The sequence below is a fragment of the Nyctereutes procyonoides genome, unplaced genomic scaffold (genome assembly GCF_905146905.1).
Source record: "Nyctereutes procyonoides isolate TBG_1078 unplaced genomic scaffold, NYPRO_anot_genome, whole genome shotgun sequence".
Lineage (NCBI taxonomy): Eukaryota > Metazoa > Chordata > Mammalia > Carnivora > Canidae > Nyctereutes > Nyctereutes procyonoides.
The window spans coordinates 30,790,408-30,802,719 of NW_026575139.1; the positions used below are offsets into that span (position 1 = coordinate 30,790,408).

The 12,312-nt window shown below is 37.4% G+C and overlaps 1 protein-coding gene across 7 annotated transcripts in view; it reads right to left on the reverse strand.

The window, feature by feature from the left end:
* RAD51B (RAD51 paralog B) overlaps window positions 1-12,312 on the reverse strand; it is a 597,782-nt gene that overhangs the window by 577,437 nt on the left and 8,033 nt on the right. For 4 of the 7 annotated variants that reach the window (XR_008661707.1, XR_008661708.1, XM_055304408.1 and 1 more), the window contains exon 4: window positions 11,169-11,285. The exons of 1 other annotated variant lie outside the window; for it this stretch is intronic. Coding sequence is in view for 3 of the 6 variants with exons in the window: in XM_055304408.1 (XP_055160383.1) it covers window positions 11,169-11,285 (117 nt within the window). In the remaining 3 variants the exon portion in view is untranslated. Of the gene's footprint in view, window positions 1-2,017; window positions 2,034-3,198; window positions 3,222-11,168; window positions 11,286-12,312 lie in introns of those variants that run through there. 2 more of the 7 variants (XM_055304410.1, XM_055304411.1) reach the window with 2 other exon arrangements.

Below are 12,312 nucleotides of genomic sequence, written 5' to 3' on the forward strand. Positions count from 1 at the left end.
TTTAAGGACTGCCTGGTTCTGATCTGGGAAAAGAGCTTGTGAAAATTTTGTATCATTTTTTTTAATGACACCCCTCACCCATCATTTGTCTCCATTTGCTCTACAATTATGTAGAAATATGATTAGACCTTCAGACCTACAGAATTCATTTTAAAAATAAGTAATTCTCAAAATCCTAAAACAAGCAAACAAAATCTCAGACAATTTCAGAAAGGCCAGATAGCACTTTGCCTTCCCTAAAAAACCTTAATCTTAAATCACTTTACAACACATGGAAGATTTTATACCTTGGATTTTCTCCATCACTCCCTCTTATTTCATATTAACAACTGCTGTCTTTCAAATACATGGCAAGGGACAAAAAAAGAAGGGTGGGGAACACAAGAGGACATGGAAATGACAAGTACCCCAAGCCTCACAGTTAAAAAAAACATCAAACAATATCAAGGGAATAATCATTCATTTAACAATCATATAACATGTGCCATATAAAAGATTCTTTGAAACCTTTATGGAGAAAGACGTTTACTTCTAAAGCTGGAAGTGAGTGAAGAATTAGGAACAATGACCCAATCACTGCTAAACTCCTGTATTAGGACAGAGGCCTGGTTATCTTGCCTTTCAAAACACTAGGCAGGGTAAACAAACCATGTCAGTGAATTAGAGTCAAGGAACGCCAATTAGAAATTTCTCCCTAGTAAACCTACTGCTGTTGTTACACGTGGAGCACACCTTAACCTTACTGTATTTTGAAGATGAGACCCATCTTGGCCAACCTACACACCCATGGGCAAGAAAAATAAATGTCTGCTGCTGTAGTAAGCAGGATAAGCAGTCAAAACTGACTAATCAACATTTATGTCTTATACTTCATTGTTTATGCATTTTTATGACATGCTTGGACCTTGTAGGCATTTAAGTTTACAACCCTGCCTTATTCGCTCCTGTGATCTTGCAGGCCACAACTAACCTTGCCAATAAGAAAGAAAAAGAACTGTATATTAAACTGTTCTGAGGAAAAATAAGGATGCCAAAATAAGACCCTGGCATCCTGCTTCTTTTCAGGATAGTAGAATGGTCATTTCCAAAGCAAAACTGACCCACTCAAGGAGGACACCTGGTCTCCTTAAATCATGAACAAAGCATAGAAATGAATCAGGATATACAAATAAAATAAAAATGTGCTACATCCCTTCTTAGTATGTAGAACAAGGATCTGGGTATAATCATCCTTCTTAAATGTTGTAAAGATTTGGCAGTGCTTCATAGGTTTACTCTTCAGAGGTACCCTTGAAGAAGGATATGCAGATACACATCCCTTTTAATTGACATGAGTTTGGACCAATTCTCTAGTCCAATAACTTCAGATTACAATATGAAAACACGTTTTTGGTGATCCCTATAAATACAACCTTAATTTTGCCAAATCACATTAGCAACTTTATTTTGCATTTTCAGCAGGGGTGATCTTGACCAGAAGGGTGAGGGTTTTGATAGGGAAGAATGGAGATTTTACTCTTTCACTGCTTTTACTGTATAAAACACAGATATACACACAGTACATAAATAGGTATACAGTGTATTTCTGGTATTAAACTCTCATGGGGAACTTCATTAGAAAAAGAAAATGTTGGGGCACCTGGATGGCTCAGTTGGCTGAGTGTCTGCCTTTGGCTCAGGTCATGATCTTGGGGTCCTGGAATCGAGCCCTACGTCAAGCTACCAGCTCAATGGGGAGTCCGCTTCTCCCTCTGCCCCTCTCCCCACCCCACTCCTGCTTGTCTCTCTCAAATAAATAAATAAAATATTTGAAAGAGAAAGAAGAAAGAGAAAGAAAGAAAGAAAGAAAGAAAGAAAGAAAGAAAGAAAGGAAGGAAGGAAAGAAAGAAAGAAAGAGAGAAAGAGAGAAAGAGAGAAAGAAAGAAAGAGAGAAAGAAAGAAAGAAGAAAATGTCTAAAAAGCTCCTTAGGGAAGAAAATGAAAACAAGACTCAGAACACTGATTTAATGTACATTACCCTTATGAGAAGGCTACCATGTGGTTTGACCTCCATATAATGTAACCTTTTAAACTTTAAATTTCAAATGTATCTTTACTACCAATAGTAATAACATATGCAGAATTATCTGCTTATATATTCCACAAGTAAGGAATTTGATGTTCTCAGAGAATGGGACAAAGCCCTGTAGTTCAATTTGATCTGTGATTCAGCAGAATTGGTTTCTCTTTGGTTTCTCCTCCGCTGCTTCTGCTTTTGGCATGAGTAGTGCTTCTCTAGTTCTACTTTTGATCTTGGTGCTATAACTGCATATACAAAGATTCAGTGAAGTTCACATCAATCAAAACTGGGGATAAAGAAATTAGAGAATTTGGAAGTTAGAGTCAGGAAAGAGCAGCTATAAAAATGCCACCAGAATGTTTCCAGACTTATTCTTACTCCCTCAGTTGTCTCCAGGCCTCATGTAAGTTTATTCTACCAGTTACTCTACCTCTCACTCACCTCCACCAGATCTAACTTCTACCTGATATTGGGGATTCTAGGTTTGACCTTTTAACCAGAAACAAAGATCATGCAATACAATTAATTAGGCACCTCCAAGGATGCTTGGGTGGCTCAGTGGTTGGGCATCTACCTTCGGCTCAGGGTGTGATCCCCTGGTCCCGGGATCGAGCCCCACACTGGACTCCCTGCATGGAGCCTGCTTCTCCCTCTGGCTATGTCTCTGCCTCTCTCTCTCTGTGTGTCTCTCATGAAAAAATAAATATTTTTTAAAAAATTAGACATTTCCATTGATACCATTTAGTTCTCTATTGTTCTGTAACAGATTACCACAAATTTAACAGCCTAAGACAATACCTGTTTCTTATCTCACACTTCTGTAAGTTGGCTTGGATGGGCTTGACTGGATTCTCTGCTCAGTCTCAAAGGGCCAAAATCTAGGTGCCAGCTGAGCAATCCACTACTCTACAGCTGTGTGTCTGAGTTCCCTATTTCCTTTCTGGCTGTCATCCAAGGGCTGGTCACTGCTTCTAGAGACCACCTACATTCCTTCTCACATGGCCCTTTCCACCTTTGTGTTTTGAATTTTTCTCATTTCTCCTTCTTCTTTAGCCAGAGAGAGCTCAGCTTTCAAGGGCCCGTGGAAGTAGATCAGAATAATCCCTCTCTCTTAAAGTCAATTGTGCCATATAACATACCATAATAACTGGAATACCTCATCATAGTCACAGGTTACAGGATTATGGCAGAGCATCCTTGGGAGGCCATTTTAGAATTCTGCTTACCACAAAGTCTCTGAGAACGGAGAGGTAATAATGTAAAGTTTTTTAAAGCTTACACACACATATACACAGACACACACACATACATACATATGTAAATACACATATATAGTGATAGCCAGGCTCTAAGAAGGACCCAGTGATCTCATTCTGGTATTCACACCCTTCTGTGTCCCCTCCCACACTGTAACAGGTGTGTCTGTGTAATAGAATATAGCAGAAGTAATGCCATGTATCTTCCAAAGCTAGGCCATAAAAGACATTGCCATTTCTACTTTGTTCTCTAAGATCTCTTACTCTAGGGAAAGTCAACTGTCATGTCATGAAGACAGGCAAACAGTGGAGAGGTCCAGGTGGCCAATAACTGAGCCTTCCAGTAACAGCCAGGACCAACTTCCAGCCATATATGCAAGCCATCTTAGAAGCATCTTCCCCCAACTCCAGTCAGGTTTTCAGATGACTGCAGCCTCACCAATACCTTGACATAATCTCATGAGAGATCATAACCAGAAAACCAGCTAAGATGCTCTTGAATTCCTGACTCACAGAAACATAATAAATATTTCTTGCAGTTTTTATCCACTAAACTTTGGAATGATTTGTTAAGCAGCAATATATAACAAATCCATAAGTATGCAAATACAGATATACAGATATTAGATATATACAACTTAAAAGACATTTAAGAAAAAAAACTCCTAAAATGAAAGAATCCCTGATGTTCATTAATAGAACATAAATTAAATAGAAAAATCATATTCCTTAATAGTACTATTTTGTACTATTTTGATAATTTAATGACATAAAATGAAAATAAATATTATACCTCAGAATAGCAATAACATTAAAAATCCCTAAAGTTTGGCTTATTCCAAGACTCAAGGAGAGAATATGAAAGAGATAGCAGGAACCAAAGTATTACAGCAAACAAGCACTATATAAGTGTTTTTTTTTTTTAAGATTTTATTTATTTATTCATGAGAGACACACGGGGGGCGGGGGGCACAGACACAGGCAGAGGGAGAAGCAAGCTCGATGAAAGAAGCCCGACGTGGGACTCCATTCCCAGGTCTCCAGGATCACACCCTGGGCTGAAGGCAGTGCTAAACCACTGAGGAACCCAGGCTGCCTGTATACATGTTCAAATAAACGAAAACAGATTCATTCTCTCAATTAATATTAAGTACCCCCTACATATGCTAATATTGTGAATGTAACAGTAAAAATAAAAAGACATAATCCCTACCCACTTGGAATTTATTCTCCAATGAGGAAAATATGCACTAATTAAACAGTATATGTGTAACAGTGACAACTACGACAAAGAAGAACCACAATACATGATTCAGTTCTCTAGAAACATATGACTATTCTAAATGTGTTAAGTTAAACACAATAAAATAGGCTCAAAGTACATTAAGTAAAAAAATAATAGAACTACAAGTAACTGTCAATTCAACAACATAATGAGCTATTTTAACAACTTTTTCTAAATTACTATTAGGTCAGGCAGAGAAAGAAATTGGTAAAGACAAAGAAGATTTGAACAACCCAAATAATAAACTTAATTTAATGGTCATATGCAGAACATTCAATTACTAGAGAATAATCATTCTTCTCAATCACACCTGGAGCATTTATAAAAATTGATCACATATTAAACCTTAAAATAAGTTTCAGAAAATTTCAGAGAATCAGTATCATGTAAAGTTTTCTGACCAATGAATTTAGGTTAACAATCTGATTTTAAAAAGAAAAATTTTAATTAAATAATTTATATATTCAAAATTTTCTAACGCATGAATAGAGAAGCAATCATAATGGAAATTTTAAAATACCATTAGAACTAAATAAAAGTGAAAATGCTTTATATAACAAAAAAATGAAGCAATGGATATTCATAGCCTATAAGCTCAGAGTAAAAAAAAAAAAAAACTGAAAGTTTATGGGTTAACTGTACAAGAAGTTGGCGGGGGGTGGCGGGGGGGGAGGGTTGGTTGTGGTTAATCCCAAAAAACATGCAATTACATAGGAAATAATAAAATAACAGAAATCATTGAAGTAGAAGACACTGAAAAGATAGAGAGGACCAGAAAAGAACAACAAAAAGCATGGTCTTTTGAAAAGACTATAATAATACTCAAAACTTTGATCAGACTTTTTAAAAAGAAAGAGACAAAGAAGACAAAGTAGGTAATATTAGGAATGAAAAGCAGAATAAAGCCACATACAAAACCAAATTTAAAGATAAGGAGAATACAGGGAATAACTTTATGACAATAAATTTGAAAAAGGAAAGACAATGGGCATATACCTAAAAATATCATTCACCGAAACTACTCAGGAAAAAATAAGAAATCTGAATAGTCCTATAAATATTTAAAGGAATTAATTTCATTTTTTTAAACTTCCCACAAATAAAAAAAATAAAAAATAAAATAAACTTCCCACAAGGAAAATATCAAGACCAGACAATTTTTTAGGCAAGTTTTATCAAATATTCAAGAAACAAATAATTCTAATTTACACAAATTATGAAATATTAGAGATATTACACAACTCTATCAATTAACTCAAAATAGATCACACAAAAATTAATTCAAAATAGATCATAAACTAAATGTAAAACCCAAATATAAAACTTTAGAAGAAGGGATGCCTGGATGGCTGAGTAGTTGAGCGCCTGCCTTCGGCACAGGGCGTGATCCCGGAGTCCCGGGATCAAGTCCCACATCGGGCTCCCTGCAGGGAGCCTGTTTCTCCCTCTGCCTGTGTCTCTGCCTCTCTGTGTTTCTCATGACTAAAAAAAAATAAAATCTTTAAAAAAAAATTTTTTTAGGATGATAGAAATGTTCTAAAATTGGATTGTGGTGATGATTTACTATAAATTTCCCAGAATAGTTTAATTATATAATTAATAATGGTTGAGTTTTTATACCATTTAAATGTACCTTAATAAAATTCTTTTTAAAATAACCAAATGATTTCTGAAAAGATATTCAGCTCATTAGTAATCAGAAGAATGAAAACTAAGATCATCTATGCCAAAGATGGGCATAAGTTAAGAAGTCTAATGACACCAAAGCAAGAAGATATGGAGCAAGAACTCCTGCACATCACTGGTAGGAATGTAGACAGGCAAAACTGCTCTGGAAGGGATCCCTGGGTGGCACAGCGGTTTGGCGCCTGTCTTTGGCCCAGGGCGCGATCCTGGAGACCCAGGATCGAATCCCACGTCGGGTTCCCGGTGCATGGAGCCTGCTTCTCCCTCTGCCTGTATCTCTGCCTCTCTCTCTCTCTCTCTCTGTGACTATCATAAATAAATAAAAATTTTAAAAAAAACTGCTCTGGAAAACAATGTGTTCTGATTCTGCAAAATTATAATATGCACATAGCCTGTAACCAGGAAATCACTCCAAGGTAGATACCCTAGACAAGGGCCAGATAGTAAATATTTTAGGCTTAAAGACCATAAGATCTTTGCCACAACTAACTCAACTCTGCATGCAAACAGCAGCAAAGAATAAAAAAAATAAGGATAGCTGTGTTACAATAAAAGTTTATTTGCAAAAGCAGGCATCAAGGTAGATTTGATCACTGGGCAATAGTTTGCCAATCTTTCTCCTAGAGAAATACCTGTACATGTGATCCAAGAGACATAGAATTTTCCCAGGACTCTTTTATGTTAGCAGCAAGATAATGTTCACTCATAGGAAAAAAGATATATAAATTGTGGCATATTTTCAAAATGGATTATGATACACCAGTGAGAGGAAATTATACTCCTACTACCTGAAACAACATGGATAAATCTTAGAAAACACTATTGGGATGCCTGAATGGCTCAGTGATTTAGCGCCTGCCTTCAGCCCAGGGTGTGATCCTAGAGACTCAGGATTGAGTCCCATATTGGGCTCCCTGCATGGAGCCTGCTTCTCCCTCTGCCTGTGTCTCTCCCTCTCTCTGTCTCTCTCATGAATAGATAAATAAAATCTTGGGGAAAAAAAAGTATTAAGTGAAAAAAGACAATTCATGGAAGAGAGATGATATGATTTAATCACAGAGATATGTTTTAACAGAGCTCAAAATTAAGCAAAACTAAGTAAAATGTTGTTATATCTCATATTTAAGTACATAGTCAATAAAAGAAAACTATAAGGAAAAAATTATAGGCATGGTAAAAATTCAGGATACAGATTACATCTCAATAGGAGGCCAAAGATAGGACCAGGAAGAAGCCCACAGTTTCGATGGTTTTTGTATTGCTCTGGTTCTTATTAAGCCACCAGGTCATAAGACTCCATTTCTTACACACGCAGGATATTTTTAATCTTATATACATAAAATATACAGTAAAATTTTATTAATAAAAGGTAAACAGCTGAAAAAAAAAAACCCAAGATAACTGAATAGACTACCTGTAACTAAAACAGAAAGTAAAGAACTTGCCAGTAATAAGCAGTCAGGATATTTATGCTCCAAGTCAACCAAGTAGAACATGACAAAACAACATGGCTTATAACTACCACTTGGATTCAGAAAGAATTGACAAAAGCCAAGTGAAAAAGCATTAAAAAATTATTCTAAAACTTAAAAACTTAAAAACCAAAAAAGTAACTTTTTTTAATCTTCCTTAAGTTCAGTTTTTACTATTTAGATAAGTTTATAACTGCGGGGGATCCCTGGGTGGCGCAGCGGTTTGGCGCCTGCCTTTGGCCCAGGGCGCGATCCTGGAGACCCGGGATCAAATCCCACATCGGGCTCCCGGTGCATGGAGCCTGCTTCTCCCTCTGCCTGTGTCTCTGCCTCTCTCTCTCTCTCTGTGACTATCATAAATAAATAAATAATTAATAATATTTTTAAAAAAAAGTTTATAACTGCGGAACACTGCTGTTATAAACTCATTTGAACAGAGGTCCAGCTAGGGTGTAAAAACATTACAGATAATAGGATTCTGGCACCATCTGGTGGCAGTAACCTGAAACAGCCGGGGTGTTTTGTTTCTTTTAAAGATTCACTCATTTATTTAATAGACATCCTCAAAGCATAGCACACACACATTTTTAAATCTTTCTCAGAAGACAGGAAATAAAATAAGGTATAGTATCTAAAACAGAGTGCCTATCTTCAAGGAAAAAAATATACAATTAAATTTATGACTATCAGAATATGAGTCTGCTCTTGGGCAGCCCAGGTGGCTCAGCTGTTTAGCGCCCCCTTCAGCCCAGGGCATAATCCTGGGGACCTGGGATTGATTCTCACATCAGGCTCCCTGCATGGAGCCTGCTTCTCCCTCTGCCTGTGTGTCTCTGCCTCTCTCTGTGTGTGTCTCTCATGAATAAATAAAATTAAAAAAAAAAAAAGAATATAAGACTCTGCTCTTGCTTACAAGTTTGCTTAAAGTATCTATGCTCCTAGAATTCTCAAGCAGGTAGTGCCTCAGGAATATCCAGGTAAGTCCACTGAGTAACCACACCAGGACCAATAAGCACACCAATGCAGCTTGCATGGAAAAGAACTGTGGCAGCTTTTAAATGTCCTCCATTTCACTATGGAAAACAATATAGAGGTTCCTTAAAAAAGTTAAAAATACATCTACATACAACTCAGCAATTCCACTTCTAGATATATATACCCAAAGGACATAAAAATGATTTCACCAAGATATCTGCACTCTAATGTTTATTACAGCAGTCTTCTCAATAGCCAAGAAAGGGAAACAACCTAAATGCCCATCACAGATGAATGGATCTTTAAATGTGGCATACATACACAGTGGAATATTACTCAGCCACGAGAGTGGAGGGTATCTTCCCATTTGCAACAATATGGATGAACCCTGAGCACATTACACTAAGTAAGATAAGTCAGATAAAGATATGTACTGCACATCAGTTATATGTGGAATCTAAAAAAAGTTAAACCTGTAAAAAAAACAGAGTAAAATGATGGTTAACAGGAGATAGGGATGGGGAGATAGAGTGATGGTATCTGCAGTGCCTGGGTGGCTTAGTCAGTTAAGTGTCGACTCTTGGTGTCAGCTCAGGTCACGATCTCAGGGTCGTGTGAGATGGAGTCTCATGTCAGGCTCCACACTTAGCAGGGAATCTGCTTGAGATTCTTTCCCTCTGCCCCTCATGCCTCCCTGTTCACCTGAACATGTTGTCTCTCTCTAAAAATAAATAAATCTTAAAAAAAAAAAAAGTGATGCTGTTTAACAGTACAAACTTAAATGAGTAGTAAATAGGCCATAGCGTTTTAATGCAGTCTAATGAATATAGACAATATTGTACTATAATTATGTAATATAGTAATTATTGCTATACCAGCAATCATATTACAATATAAATATATTAAAGTAACATGATGAAAACCTTAAACTCATACAATGTTACATGTCAAACTTATTCAATTAAAAAAAAAGTGTCGGGGATCCCTGGGTGGCGCAGCGGTTTGGCGCCTGCCTTTGGCCCAGGGCGCGATCCTGGAGACCCGGGATCGAATCCCACATCGGGCTCCTGGTGCATGGAGCCCACTTCTCCCTCTGCTTGTGTCTCTGCCTCTCTCTCTCTCTCTCTGTGACTATCATAAATAAATAAAAATTTTAAAAAAAAAGTGTCCTCAGGGCACCTGGGTGGCTCAGTCAGTTAAGCATCCAAATCTTGATTTTGGTTCAGGTCATGATTTCAGGGTTTGGAGATCAAGCACTGCATGGAGCCTGCTTGAGATTCTTTCTCTCTCTCTGCCCATTCCCCCCATAAAAAAAGAGAAGATAAAAAAAAAAAAAAAAAAAAAAAAGTCCTTGAATTCTTGACACTCCTTTCTAAAAGTATAGCCAAATTTCTCTTCCTTGAACATAAGCTGTATTAATGACTTGCTTCTAAGGAAGAGAATGTAGCAGAGGTTAACAGTATATAACTTACACAGCTACATCATCAAAGGAATCACCCCCTCCATCTTGCCTTCTTTTGGATTACTCACCCTTGGGGAAGTCAAACATCATGTCATGGGGAACTCAAGCCTGCTTGGAGAGGAACTGTAACTTCCTGCCAACAACCAGCATCAACTTCCCAGTCACATGAGTGAGCCCCCTTGGAAATATCCTCCAGCCCCACCAAGCTTTCAAGATACTGCATCCCAGGGGCACCTGGGTGGCTCAGTCGGTTAAGTGTCTGTCTCTGGCTCAGGTCATGATCCCAGAGTCTTGGGATCAAGTTGCACAACAGGCTCCCTGCTCAGCAGGCACTCTGTTTCTCCACGTCCCTCCCTTCACTCATACTCGAGCTCTCTCTGTCAAAAATTTAAAAAAATTAAAAAATAAAAAAAGATACTGCATTCCCCACGGATATCTCTAAGCTAAGCCCACTCCCAAAGAAAGAGAAATAATAAGTAATAATTGTTGTTTCAAGCCACTCAGTTTTGAAGTAATTTGTTGTGTAACAATACATAACTAACACAACCTATCATATCCTAGAACCAAATTTTATCTACAACAGAAACTAAAAATAGTTCACTTCAGTTTAATACTATGATTTTCCCACGTTAATCAAATTTCAAATTTTCCTTCCTAATACTCTAATATTCTTTCTGTATGCTAATATACTCCTAATACATTAAGTATTCCTTAATTCCCCCAAATTGTTTCATACTATTTCATAACATTCATCATTTTCTAAGCGAATTTGAAGAAATAGTAACCTAAGCAAACTTCAGGTGGTCAGTAAGGACTATTTTGAGTATCTTTATTTTTGCAAACACCTATAGTAGGTACTAAGTGGAGAACCACACCCTTGAGGTATGAAATAATTCTTGTTTTTCAACTAATCTTTCTCCCCTGGCTCTTAAGATAATAGGTCAATGGGAGGTTTGGAAAGTTTCTCCTTTACCTCTGTGAGGGATCCACAAGCCACACCACCATGCAGGGCTTCATCCAATGCAGAAAGGGTTGTAGCTAAGAATGCGGGCAAGAGAGAAGCAGACATTTCCATCTTTATCCTATAAGCCTGAGCAAGAAAAAGAAGGCATTCTTTTCAGTCTCTGTGTCTATTCAAAACCAGAAACAACTCCAAATCTCAATTTCTAGCAGCTGGAACCCCATTCCATCTCTCTTTTCCTCAAACATCTATTCGTTAAACAAATATTTACTCCATGCCAGAGACCGTGCCAGACAATGGGGATATGACAGAAGAGATAGAGCCCCTGCCCTCACAGCACGTAGAGTCACCCAGTGATTGAAAGCAGTACTGGAAACCAGGCAATTACAATACAGTTATTAGAGATGCCATGACTGGGAAAGTGGACGCAGAGACAGTATACCTGATCTATGGATTTTGTGATCCAGGAAGGCTTCAGGAAGAGCTGGATGTCTGAGCTAAAATGTGAAATAGCTGTTAAACAAAGGAAATCATGCATGCTCCTGCCAAAGAGACAGAACGTACAAGGAAAGGGAGAAAATGGGAACTAATAAAATCTACAAAAAAAAAGAGAGAATTCATTTAGAACAGTTTGAAAGATGAAGTGTGGTTACAGTGGGGCCAGTGATGAGGCTGGAGAAATAAGCAGCGGCCAAATCACGAAAGAGCCTTGTTGAAGTCTGGGTTCCATGCAAGAACAAGAAATAATATGGTCAAGTTATCTTTTCAAACCAAGGTTGGTCTGTGAAGAATAGCTTAAAGGTAGGTACGGTAGGCTGAGAAATAGCCCCCAGAAGATACTTGCATCAAATCCTTGGAACCTGTGAATATTACCTTCTTCTAAAAAAGGGCCTATAAAGATGTGATTAATGTGATTACGTACCTGGCAATGTTTACAAATGCTTGCCTCTGCAATTTCTAACATTAAAAATTACTACTATTTTATTAAATTGCCCAAATAAACTGAGGTGAAGCCACAGGATTATAATTATTCATTTATTCATTCATTCGTTTATTCTACAAATACTGAGTAGCTACTGCATGCCATATACTATGACAAACTCTGGGAATAGAGACAGTTTCTAACCACTTAAAGTTTACAACTTAATAAATCTGT